At 38.0% G+C, this 13,769-nt stretch overlaps 1 protein-coding gene across 13 annotated transcripts in view; it reads left to right on the top strand.

The window, feature by feature from the left end:
• The window catches only part of DLG2 (discs large MAGUK scaffold protein 2), a 2,016,902-nt gene that overhangs the window by 397,716 nt on the left and 1,605,417 nt on the right, over positions 1 to 13,769 (top strand). For 2 of the 13 annotated variants that reach the window (XM_060303830.1, XM_060303828.1), the window contains exon 1: positions 7,811 to 8,238. The exons of the other annotated variants lie outside the window; for them this stretch is intronic. In XM_060303830.1, coding sequence (XP_060159813.1) covers positions 8,209 to 8,238 — 30 coding nt within the window. In that variant the 5' untranslated portion in view covers positions 7,811 to 8,208. Of the gene's footprint in view, positions 1 to 7,810; positions 8,239 to 13,769 lie in introns of those variants that run through there. 13 annotated transcript variants of the gene reach the window in all.

Genomic DNA, 13,769 nt, shown 5'->3' with positions numbered 1-13,769 from the left:
TGTTTAGCCTCCATGTGCTTGTGTTTTTTTACGTATTTTTCCCTGTAATTGATTTCTAATCTCATAACGTTGTGGTCAGAAAAGATGCTTGATATGATTTCAATTTTCTTAAATTTACTGAGGCTTGATTTGTGACCCAAGATGTGATCTATCCTGGAGAATGTTCTGTGCGCACTTGAGAAGAAAGTGTAATCTGCTGTTTTTGGATGGAATGTCCTATAAATATCAATTAAATCTATCCGGTCTGTTGTGTCATTTAAAGCTTCTGTTTCCTTATTTATTTTCATTTTGGATGATCTGTCCATTGTTGTAAGTGAGGTGTTAAATTCCCCCACTCTTATTGTGTTACTGTCATTTCCTCTTTTAGAGCTACTAGCAGTTGCCTTATGCTTTGAGGTGCTCCTATGTTGGGTGCATATATATTTATAATTGTTATATCTTCTTCTTGGATTGATCCCTTGATCATTATGTCATGTCCTTCCTTGTCTCTTGTATCATTCTTTATTTTAAAGTCTATTTTATCTGATATGAGTATTGCTACTCCAGTTTTCTTTTGAATTCCATCCATTTGCATGGAATATCTTTTTCCATCCCCTCACTTTCAATCAGTATGTGTCCCTAGGTCTGAAGTGGGTCTCTTTTAGACAGCATATATATGGGTCTTGTTTTTGTATCCATTCAGCGAGCCTGTATCTTTTGGTTGGAACATTTGATCCATTCACTTTTAAGGTAATTATCGATATGTATGTTCCTATGACCATTTTCTTAATTTTGGGGGGTGTGTTTTTGTAGGTCCTTTTCTTCTCCTGTGTTTCCCACTTAGAGAAGTTACTGTAGCATTTGTTGTTGAGCTGGTTTGGTGGTGCTGAATTCTCTTAGCTTTTACTTGTCTGTAAAGCTGTTGATTTCTCCATCGAATCTGAATGAGATCCTTGCTGGGTAGAGTAATCTTGGTTGTAGGTTCTTCCCTTTCATCACTTTAAATATGTCATGCCTCTCCCTATTGGCTTGTAGAGTTTCTGCTGAGAAATCAGCTGTTAACCTCATGGGAGTTCCCTTGTATGTTATTTGTCTTTTTTCCCTTCCTGCTTTCAATAATTTTTCTTCGTCTTTAATTTTTACCAATTTGATTGCTGTGTGTCTCGGTGTGTTTCTCCTTGGGTTTATCCTGTATGGGACTCTCCGCACTTCCTGGACATGGGTGGCTATTTCCTTTCCCATGTTAGGGAAGTTTTCGACTAAACTCTCTTCAAATATTTTTTCGGGTCCTTTCTCTCTCTTTTCTCCTTCTGGGACCCCTATAATGCGAATGTTGTCCCTGATATGTCATAGGCTGTCTTCATTTCTTTTCATTCTTTTTTCTTTATTCTGCTCCGTGGCAGTGAATTCCACCATTCTGTCTTACACATCACTTATCTGTTCTTCTACCTCAGTTATTTTGCTATTGATTCCTTCTGGTGTATTTTTTTCATTTCAGTTATTGTATTGTTCATCTCTGTTTGTTTGTTCTTTAATTCTTCTAGGTCTTTGTTAACCATTTCTTTCATCTTCTCGATCTTTGCCTCCACTCTTTTTCCGAGATCCTGGATCATCTTCACTATCATTATTCTGAATTCTTTTTCTGGAAGGTTGTCTATCTCACTTCATTTAGTTGTTTTTCTGGGGGTTTATCTTGGTCCTTCATCTGGTACATAACCCTCTGCCTTTTCATCTTGTCTGTCTTTCTGTGAATATCGTTTTTGGTCCACAGGCTGCAGGATTGTAGTTCTTGCTTCTGCTGTCTGCCCTCTGGTGGATGAGGCTATCTAAGAGGCTTGTGCAAGCTTCCTGATGGGAGGGACTGGTGGTGGGTAGAGCTGGCTGTTGCTGTGGTGGGCAGAGCTCAGTAAAACTTTAATCCACTTGTCTGCTGATGGGTGGGGCTGGGTTCCGTCTGTGTTGGTTGTTTGGCCTGTGGCGATCCAACACTGGAGCCTACCTGGGCTCTTTGGTGGGGCTAATGGCGGACTCTGGGATGGCTCATGCCAAGGAGTACTTCCCAGAACTTCTGCTGCATCTGTCCTTGTCCTCATGTTGAGACACAGCCAACCCCAACCTCTGCAGGAGATCCTCCAACACTAGCAGTTAAGTCTGGTTCAGTCTCCTGTGGGGTCACTGCTCCTTTCTCCTGGGTCCCGATGCACACAATACTTTGTGTGTGCCCTCCAAGAATGGAGTCTCTGTTTCTCCCAGTCCTGTCAAAGTCCTGTAATCAAATCCCGCTTGCCTTCAAAGTCTGATTCTCTAGGAACTCCTCCTCCCGTTGCTGCCCCCCAGGTTGGGAAGCCTGACATGGGGCTCAGAACCTTCACTCCAGTGGGTGGACTTTTGTGGTATAAATGTTGTCCAGTTTGTGAGTCACCCACCCAGCAGTTATGGGATTTGATTTTATTGTGATTGCACCCCTCCCACCGCCTCATTGTGGCTTCTCCTTTGTCTTCGGATGTGGGGTATCTTTTTTGGTGAGTTCTAGTGTCTTCCTTTCGATGATTGTTCAGCAGTTAGTTGTGATTCCAGTGCTTTCACAAGAGTGAGTGAGAGCATGTCCTTCTACTCTGCCATCTTGAACCAATCTTCTCCTGGAGATTTTGACTGTGTCATGTGACCCTGTCTCTCTTCCATTGCTCCATATTATAGGTTTTTTAAAAATATTTTATCAGGAAAAATAAATGGCGTAACTGGAGCTGTGATCATTGTTTCAGTCCCCAAATATTTATTTTGTGCAGGTACTCTTTGTAAAGAAAAAATTTATTTAATTAAATTCATTAATTTATTTACTTGGTTGCACTGGGTCTTAGTTGTGGCAGGTGGGCTCCTTAGTTGCAGCTCACTGGCTCCTTAGTTGTGGCATGCGAACTGTTAGTTGTGGCATGCATGTGGGATCTAGTTCCCTGACCAGGGATCAAAGCCAGCCCCCCCGCATTGGGAGCTCATAGTCTTAACCACTGTGCCACTAAGGAAGTTCCTGTACAGGTACTCTTAAGTGCAGGTACCATGCTAGGTTCCAGAGATATAGATTATATCTATCCTCATGGGGCCTAGATTCTAGGAGAATAACCATAGGGTATATTTAACTATGAGATATTTTTTTCCCTTTTGGAAAGAAACAAAATAAAATGCATTTAAATGGTTAAGGTATGGACTTAATGCAAGTCATTTACAATAGCAATTTTCTGGTATCAAACTTCCAATGGTAGATTTTACTGAAAATCAATATATTCCTGGCTTGATATCCTTAACCTTAAAGAATATCAAGTAAAGCAGTTTGCAGGCTATGGCTTTATATCTTGCCAAACACTTCTTGTGAAATCACAAGACCAATTGAGCTCTATGTCAGTAAAAAAGTGCTTCAAACTGATGCCTTGTTAATTTTAAAAATAAAGGAATGTTTCCCTTGAGATGAAGGAGTGGATTATCTTCTATCATCTTTATATCTGAGGAAAATCAATGGAAGGCAACGTACACACAAAATAGAAAGCTGCATCCTAGGTAGAACTACACTTTAAAATGCTGCCTATTTACTTTTATCTAAACATACAAACATAATCCAATTAATCACATGTAATAAGTACAACCTAACGATTATAGAACATGTATATTCCACAGGCTTTCACAGCACATTTGTACTCACTTAACATTGTATGAGTGATGCTCTTTTTTTCCTCCAGCAGAGATTACATGTTTAGTTTGTGTAATGCCTGCTCTAAAGTACTTTTATTTAATGAAAACCCTTTGGATATGTTTATGTAAGCTGATTGTAGAAAGAAGAACGTTATTATTGATTCACTCCCCTTCAAATATAATAGAGTGCTTAGAATTCTTCCTCACAACTTCTAGCTAACTCCTGTGGGTCCTTCTCAGCTCAGCTCAGGGTTCCTCTCTAGAAAACCGCCCCTGACTACTTCATTCTGGGTTAATTGCCTTTACTTTGTGATTCTCAAACACCCCAAGTGCTTATTGTACTGTACTATAGGTGTTGAATCACTTGAGGGCAGGGATTCTGCTAGTTTGTGCTCAGCCTGGTGTCCCCAGTAAGTACATACTATGAGAATGGGAATACACAATCAAAATTGCCTTTAAAGTGCTCATGGTCTAGTAGGTGATACAGACATTAATCAAAAAAATCATACCGTGAGCCCTCAACAAACATGTGTTAGATGAATGACTCAGGGAGTGTATATGGGAGGTCAGGAGCTATGCTAGATGAATTGCCTTTCTTTTCTGCAGGTCTTTATAGTTTACAAAGTGCTTTCATCTGTGATCAGCCAGGGTCAAAAGAATAATCAGGCTTCCTCTGCAAGTTTGCCCATTTCTTAGCTTTCTCCACTATAGGAAAATGGAATATAGTTCCAAAGGTACTTTTCTTCCAAGGATACCTTGTAAAATATCCATCTTCCTCTGCTACCCAATTTACTTCCTCTCTCTTTCTAATCCTCGAGTGTCTCTGTTCTGATCGTGACTTACAAAGCCCAGGGCTTGGAATAAGTTACTAGGTACCTGTTCTTGGAAATTCATTTAAACTTACAAGCTGCTGAGAATGTCACAAGTACTTTGCAAATTTAAAGTGCTATAGGAACATAAGGCCTAATTAGCTTAAAGATGAATATGATAATCAGTATCAATTGCATGTAAGATGGTATGGTTTTATCAGGGAAGAACTCTGATACCTGGGAATGCTCAAGGACATGATGTTATACATACTCTGAGACAAGCTTAGGAAGTATTGAATTAAATTAAGCATCATGATGATGTAATAAGTGAGGAGGTAAATAGGCAAGGTGGTGCTTTTTTTTTTTTAACATTTTCATATCACTGAACCCCATAAGACAGTTATCTAATTGAATGGACTAGAGCATGGGTTTTATTTATGCTGTTTAACTTGAAAATTATCTGAAGTTTATTACACCAGTAGGATAACAGTTCAGAGGAAATTTTCTTTTAACTATAAATATTTTTTGAGCCACTTTTTTTCTTTTCTTCTCTGAACACATATCTGATTTGCTATGAATTTTAAACTTCTAAATTCTTTAGAAAAGGTGTTCTCATTTTGGTAAAATACTGGCATGTCAGTTTCTGAAACATTCATCTATTTAGCAATCAGGAGAATATTGAGGTAAGAACCTGAAAAATTCATGAAAGGTAGAAGAGTCTTACATGTCCACACTTTTTTCAAATTATTTGTTGTAGAAAATACATTTTTTATAAAAAATGAGAGGATGTTGGAGGAGTGGGGAATGGTTCTACTGGCATCTTAAAGAAGTGATCCCAACGTATGGGTCCCTAGACATTTCTTCTTCTTGTCGTCCATGGTCAAGTTGACTATCTGTTTTCTTCCTAGCGAGAAGGAAGCATTGATTTTCCATTTTTATTGGTCAGGCAGTGCTTTCCATTCTGTCACTCACTTTCTCTGTCTCTTATTCTCCCCCCGCCCTTCTCTCTGCACCGCTGTTTCTTTCTGTTTCAAGTCTGTCTCTGCCTATGTGTCTAAGAGGATGAAAAAGAAAGTATATTATTTTTTTTTTTCTAACATATATACTAGCTCTTTGCCTTAAAAAAAATTTTTTTTAAACATCTTTATTGGAGTATAATTGCTTTACAATGGTGTGTTAATTTCTGCTGTATAACAAAGTGAATCAGCTATACATATACATATATCCCCACATCTCCTCCCTCTTGCGTCTCCCTCCCACCCTCCCTATCCCACCCCCTACTTGGACATAAGTACAGAGCTGATCTCCCTGTGCTATGCGGCTGCTTCCCACTAGCTATCTATTATACATTTGGTAGTATATACATGTCCATGCCCCTCTCTCACTTCATCCCAGCTTACCCTTCCCCCTCCCCGTGTCCTCAAGTCCATTCTCTACATCTGCCTCTTTATTCCTCTCCTGCTCCTAGGCTCTTCAGAAAACATTTTCTTTTAATTCCATATATACGTGTTAGCATACGGTATTTGTTTTTCTCTTTCTGACTTACTTCACCCTGTATGACAGACTCTAGGTCCATCCACCTCACTAGAAATAACTCAATTTTGTTTCTTTTTATGGCTGAGTAATATTCCATTGTATATATGTGCCACATCTTATTTATCCATTCATCTGTCAATGGACACTTACATTGCTTCCATGTCCTGACTATTGTAAATAGTGCTGCAGTGAACCTTGTGGTACATGACTCTTTTTGAATTATGGTTTTCCCAGGGTATATATCCAGTAGTGGGATTGCTGGGTCGTATCAGTGGAATAGGATAGAAAGCCCAGAGATAAACCCAGGCACATATGGTCACCTTATGTTTGATAAAAGAGGCAAGAATATACAGTGGAGAAAAGACAGCCTCTTCCATAAGTGGTGCTGGGAAAACTGGACAGCTACGTGTAAAAGAATGAAATTAGAACACTCCCTAACATCATACAGAAAAATAAACTAAAAATGGATTAAAGACCTAAATGTAAGGTCAGACACTATAAAACTCTTAGTGGAAAACATAGGCAGAACACTCTATGACATAACTCACAGCAAGATCCTTTTTGACCCACCTCCTAGAGAAATGGAAATAAAAACAAAAATAAACAAATGGCACCTAATGAAACTTAAAAGCTTTTGCACAGCAAAGGACACCATAAACAAGACGAAAAGACAGCTCTCTGAGTGGGAGAAAATATTTGCAAACGAAGCAGCTGACAAAGGATTCATCTCCAAAATATACAGACAACTCATGCAGTTCAATATCAAAAAGAAAACGACCCAATCCCAAAATGGGCAGAACACCTAAATAGACATTTCTCCAAAGATGATGTACAGATTGCCAACAAACACATTACAGGATGCTCAACATCACTAATCATTAGAGAAATGCAAGTCAAAACTACAATGAGGTATCACCTCACACTGGTCAGAATGACCATCATCAGAAAATCTACAAACAATAAATGCTGGAGAGGGTGTGGAGAAAAGGGAACCCTCTTGCACTGCTGGTGGGAATGTAAATTGATACAGCCACTGTGGAGAACAGTATGGAGGTTCCTTAAAAAACTAAAAAAGTATTTTATTATCCAGAATGATGATTGTCAAGCGCCTCAAAGGCAGTCTGTGCAGCAGTTCCGGAGGGATTTGGGAGGAAGGAGAGGGTTAATCATTTGCTGCTAGAATCCGCAGAAGGGAACACAGAGCTCTGCCCACGTAATAAGTGCCTGCAGGCAGCTAGTGAGGAGGGAAAAGTTTGGGAAAACTCATTTTTTGTCTCTCAGATGGTGGAACTTTTATGAACACTTTGAAACCTCCTCCCACCTCGATTTTATAATATACTTTAAATATTCAGGTTGTTTGTGTATTCACATGTCAGAGAAGGCACAAATAGGTACACAAATAAAAGAAGAAATCTAGCGTTTTTTAAGGTAAACCTCCAAATTCTCAGTTTTTAAAAAATGTACCTGGCTGGGATTTTCTTTTTGAAGCTGCTAGTCATATGTAAGAAGCTGCCCTTGTAAATTGCAAATGAGTTGAGATGTGATATATGCAGCACCGCATGCACCTTAGCTTTTCAGTCATACCTTTCGAGTCATTTAGACTGCTGGGAATCATGCTCATAATAAATAGCTTTTTATTACCCAAAGCCGCTCGCTGTTCTGGCAGTGGAACGACAGCCCTTTGATAGATGCGCTGGGTAGTTTTTTGTGTTGTGCTTACTCAGTTGTTAGTAGGAAAGACGAAGGCAGCAAAGGGTGGGGGGAGACTCTGGCAAAGGAGATCTTATGGGTATACTGAAGCAGCAGATCAGAATTCAGAAACAAGAACGAGAGCTGAAATGTGATTCTCTGGTGCTTGGTGTAACACTCATCTCCACGACAGAACTGTGTGAGGCACTCCGGGAGCCTTGCTCCGATCACAGAATCCACTTAAGGACCATGCAGCCGCGGAGCCCTGCAAGCCACCGGGAAGTTTTGCCGGAGATGATTTCTAGGGGATTTTCCGGTGCTTAGGAGAATCCTGCTTGCCTTGAGCTCTATGGAGAAGGGCTCGAGTTTCCCATGAGGGGCCCCCTTGGAAAAGCCGTCTGTGCAGAATCCAGCTTCTGCTTCTCTCTGTGTGCTATTTATCAAAAGGCTTTTCTCACCTTTGCTGAGTTGCTGGTGTGATTTCCATGTACTGAGTCCTGTGTAAAGATCCAGGATGGATTGCCTGTGCATTGTCACCACAAAGGTAGGATAGGAAACAGGGCTGTTGTTGTGTGCAGCATTTTTCTATTATTATTTTGGTCCTGTAATTAAACAGCTCTGGTAGGTGCTGCCAGTTCATGAGATAAAATGATTAGTATAATTTACTTTGCTGGGCATTTTGTTCCCCACGAACGTCTGAGGGTCCTGTCTTTATTTGATTTCAACTTCTTAAAGTGATATTGTGTGTTTGTGCAAATGAAGGAGAATTTGCCTATGTGTTTTTTTTTTTTTAATGTCAGGATTTGCTTTTGCATCTATTTATATCTCAATATTAAAATATCTGTAGTAGTAGTGTAGCTTACACATCATTTTAACATAATGTATCAGGGTAGTCTTTCTGAGTTTGATAATTAGCTTTTCATTTAAAAACCATGTCTTGTATGCTTGAAGAAGCCAATCAGCTTTACTGTGGCTTGACATATTGTTTCTGATTGGAGAATTCTGATATTCTGCATTTTAGTGATTTTTTTAAAGGAAAAATTCTTTAGACTCTGATTTGAAACAAACAAACACAATATTTAATGTTGGAATGAGTCTATTTTGATTAGAAGCAAATGAAGTATTTGTCTTATCAGAAATAGAAACAAAAGTGGGAGTAGAATAAAATCAATACGCAATTCTTTTATGGGTTTACAGAAAATAGCTAAAAATTTCAAACACATTTTATGTTATTCTGTCATCAGTCCTGAATAATGTATTTAAATTTTATCATCACTGGTTATTTGAGTAGAAATTACTATTATTTTTGGAAAAAACTAATTAAAAGACTTCTGTTCATTAGCTCGCTTTACATTTTGCATGTAAGCATAATATGAGTTAATTCGAGCTGTATCTTTTAGTTTCTCACATTGATTGGACATCCATTAAACACAACAAAATCAATAGCTTAGTGCCTGAGACTCATTAAGTATAGATTTCCCACTGTGATCTCCTTTCATCACTGAAGAAAGATTATTTAATTTTGAATCCACCAACCAAGTTCTCCATAGTATGACCTTAAATATTTTACTTTTATAGATTATATTTCAGAAAATCTTAAGGGATATCTTCCTGTAGGACCTAGTATCACATGGCAGCTTCAGTTGGTGTTAATAGACTTGAAGCCTAAAAACTTCTAGTTGGGTTAGTTGACCAGGCCTCAAAGTTAGATGAATACCTTATTTTATTTTAAAAATTGCCAAGCATCTCAGTGAATTTTTCTAGCTGTCAGTAAAAAGAAACTAAAGTAAATTTAAAAAGAAAAAAAAAGCTAATTGGCAACTTGTATTTCCTTATATAATCCAGGAAAACAGTCTCTTAAATATGTTTTACTCTTCCTTAGGTGTTACACTCGGTATTACTTTTCTTGAGAGAATACTGTCAAATCTGACCTACATGGATTTCATAATTATTTCAAAATCATAATAATTGAAGATACTATATAAAACATAATTAGTACTTTAAAAATGTTTTAAAAGGTTATTAATTAGAACTCAAAACTGGAAGTCTGTTGCAGTTAACAGATTAAGTCAACAGTGAAATCTGAGTTTCCTCAATTTGGAAAACATCTAATTAAAAAATGTGTCATGCTATATATCGACTTATCAAAATATTAATGACTACAGGTATAAGGTAAGACATACTATTACTCTGCCTTAAATGCTGTATCAGAGATAAATGTCATTATTCCAGTATTTTGATTTATCATGTAAATTATACAATTCAACAGGACGAATACCCATGAATTTTCTGAATTAATTATATTCATGAATATTTCTAGGGTGGCATATGTAACATCTTTATAAAACAAACATACTTACAACAAAGTTATATTATGATGTTTAAATGGTAAATAATGCATGGTTGATTTAAAACCTGCATATAGGTGAGGACTTATCCTAGAGGACTTCAGAATGCAAATCCTGTTCACCTCACCCACCTTCATTGATACTCTTTTTTCCAAAGTGGCCATGTACTTGGGATGCCCTTGTTCCACTTTCCTGGGACTCTTTGACAGGAAACTTGCCAACAACTTCGAAATTTTAATTCTGTCTCTGTTAAGTCCCTATCACTTCATTCTCCAGTAATGAGTCCACCTTCTAGCAGCTCTGGCTGAGACGCTTTCTTCAAGTTTTGCTTTGTGGAAACTTTCAGTAAGACTGGAACTGCTAACTAACTACCCTGATCTCTCCCAGGCTGTACCTCATCTGTGACAGATCTCAGTTATCACAGCTGACCACCACCCCCATCAAAGATTTCAGTGACAGGAAACATAAATACTTCCACTGGTTCTCTTCTTTCCTTCCCATCTTGGCATGAAACATACTTCCTGTCCTCTTAGATACTTCTATGACCTCTCGGCCCTCTCCATTCTCCCATTCCCTTCTATCACACACAGTGTAGAAATAAATTCCTCTTCATGTCTTTGCTCCATATTCTTAAGAATAATTGAAGATTAATGAAAGGAGAGATTATGACAAATCAAGACAAAGCACTGCATAATGGCAATATAAAAGGATCTATTAGGCATACCAGAGAAGTGTTTTTCATTTTAGTTTTTCTGCATGTAAAAAGAAGGAAATGATTATGACATGTTTCATAATAATCTAGCCCCCCTGATAAAAAAAATCTTACCCTAGATCTCACCCATAAGACTCAGATTGCTTAAGGTCTTAAGGGCTCCAGTCTGATCAGACTGATTTGCAGACCCCCACAGATTTGAAGTAAGATATTTTAGGCCAGAAAATCATCAGAGCAACCCAAAACACAGATTTCTGTCACATGGATCCCAAGGTCTTTTCAGATGTTAAGATAACTCACTTTTATAAGAAGATTGAATCATCTCTTTTATTGGAATGTTTCTGCCCAGTTTCAGTTTTAACTCTTTTGTCACAAATGTCACTACTGAGAAAAGAGAAGTGACAGGACTTAGTGTGAAGAGCAGGGCTCTGGAGCAAGACTTGGATTTAAATTGTTGTTCTTACACTTATTGGCTTTAGGACTTGGATAAGTTTTTTAACTTCCCTGAGCCTTGATTTCCTCATCTGTGAGAAAAACATGATATTACCTATAAGTAAGTGATGTTGCCATAAAGTATTAAAAGTACCCAGCACAATTCCTGGCATAATGAAATAATTAACTATAGGGTAATTTATTGATCAACTCACAAGTTATATCTTTAATCTATCCCTTTCTTTGGATGTGGTCATTGAGGAAAATGAGATCATCCCAATAATATTGATTAAACACAATTTGGTAACTACTATAATATGTTTTATAGAATGGACATTTCTTACATGTTTTGAATAATTAAAATATAATAATCCCAATAATTCTGACACCTAAAATACAAGGAAAATAATGTTAGACTATGTTAAGACAGAAACATGCTGTTAGATGATTGGTCAATAGGAAAGCAGTTCTGGATAGCAGGCAGAATATTCTGGGCTAAATTTAATAAAATGCGAGCAGTTGGTAGAATTTTTCTTTTGCTATGTAGGAATGCGCAAGTATCATATGTACTAGCATATGGGATTTGATACAAGCACAGAAGAAATGTGGAACTGTGAAAAAATCAAAGTAAATCTGTACTTTGTAACTTTGGGCACCTAGAGGCATCTGGGCATCAGTGTCCTTGTGCCTGTGAAACAAATGTATTTTAGTGTATCTCTGAGGTTCTTCCTTTTCTAGCCTAATCTAATATTCTTCTAAAGTATATTATTTCTACAAATAAAATTATTCATGTACACTAAGTTTCTTAAAAAGTAGTAGTGGGTGAATTATAAATTGGTATTTCAGGTGTCCATTAACCAAACTTAAAACATTTTAAAAAGGTTTTTAAAAATCTACAAAGACAATTGCAATATGCTATGTTGAATTACTCCTGTATTTTTTTTATTTTTTTTCCGGTACGCGGGCCTCTCACTGTTGTGGCCTCTCCCGTTGCGGAGCACAGGCTCCGGACGCGCAGGCTCAGCAGCCATGGCTCACGGGCCCAGCCGCTCCGCGGCATGTGGGATCTTCCCGGACCGGGGAACGAACCCGTGTCCCCTGCATCGGCAGGCGGACTCTCAACCACTGCGCCACCAGGGAAGCCCACTCCTGTATTTTTCTAAATAAAGTCATGATGGTACTATTAATATTTAATATGTGTAACAGGTTGATGTGCATAATAAAATTCAAATATCAGAATGAAAAGTGGACCAGGCAGCATAAAAGAAGCCTTTATTGATGTTAATACTACATCTGTTCTGCAAATAAGATATCACTTTTCGTATTTGTCAACCAACCATCTTTTATAAGAATTAGAGTCGTTGAGAATTTCTAAAAGGAAATCAAAGTTGTTGCTGGGCATTTAAAAGATATTTTTGTTAATGCTAATAAGTATTATATTATTTATCATTTTTAATAGAAAAAAGTGACATGTACTCATAAATGTGTTCATCATAGAGGTGTTTAAAACTATAGTTTTTTTTGGGGGGGGGACTAAAATTATATTTATTTTCCAATAGAGCTTTACATACAGAAAATGAAACAAATCACCAAGGCAACAAATGGTTGACCTGAGTGGCCCAGTCTTCATCAACAAAGCTATTTATTAATGCAGGTGTATAGTTGCATCTGCTTTCATGGTAAAACAGCACATCCATTCATTCATTTTATTCATTGAACAAGTATCTATCGAATGCCTAATATGTACCTGACATATTGGAAGTCATGGGGATATAATGAACAGTCTGTTCTCATGGAACTTTTAGTCTAATGGGGAAAATAGCCAATTATAGAAATAACAGTGTGTGAAAGGAGGTGAATGTAGGGTGCTATGAAATGAGTACAGAGGTACCTAAAGAATCTGGTGTGCTTGGTTGCAGGGTAGGTTGGGATTTCATATCAGGAAAGGGTTTTCTGAGGAAGTGACAGACTGATATGAAGAATGGAGGGCACAATGAGGGGGAAAGAGTGTTGTAGGCCAAGTCCCAGATATGATAGATAGCTGGAAGAGAGAAAAGTAAGTGAGAGAACAGCACATTCAATGGAAGGGAGGTCAGTGTGGCTCGGATGTAAGGTATCCAATGTGAGTAGCAAGATACAAAGGATGCAGCCATAGGTAGGGGCCCAGTCATAAATATCAAGTTGAAATACTATCTTAAAGGAAATAGGATTTTCCTTCCATCATTAACACTGGTCCCAAATCCCAGTTTGCCCTGACTTCTCACCCATTTCGTTTCTCTGATTTGAGCTCTCTCCTTCCGTTTTCTGCCACACACCCCTTTGCGCATCCTTATGCCTGTTCAGTAAAAACAGTGGTTTCACCTTTCACTAGCTGGCTGACCTTCTCTGAAATGTAGTTTTCTCTTCTATAAAATGGCACCTATCTTACAGGATTGTTTTGACAATTCAGTTAGACAAGAACTATAAAGTACTTAGCATATTACCTTGTAAGGGGTAGGTGCACTGTTTTCTGCTGAGGGCCACAGTCTCCCTCTCTTCTTATCTTTTTTTGATGCTCTTCTCGTACCTAACCTGCCAGTGACA

The sequence above is a fragment of the Globicephala melas genome, chromosome 8, assembly GCF_963455315.2.
Source record: "Globicephala melas chromosome 8, mGloMel1.2, whole genome shotgun sequence".
NCBI classification, from domain to species: domain Eukaryota; kingdom Metazoa; phylum Chordata; class Mammalia; order Artiodactyla; family Delphinidae; genus Globicephala; species Globicephala melas.
Note: the sequence above shows the minus strand (reverse complement) of the source record. Positions and strands in the feature narration are given on the sequence as shown.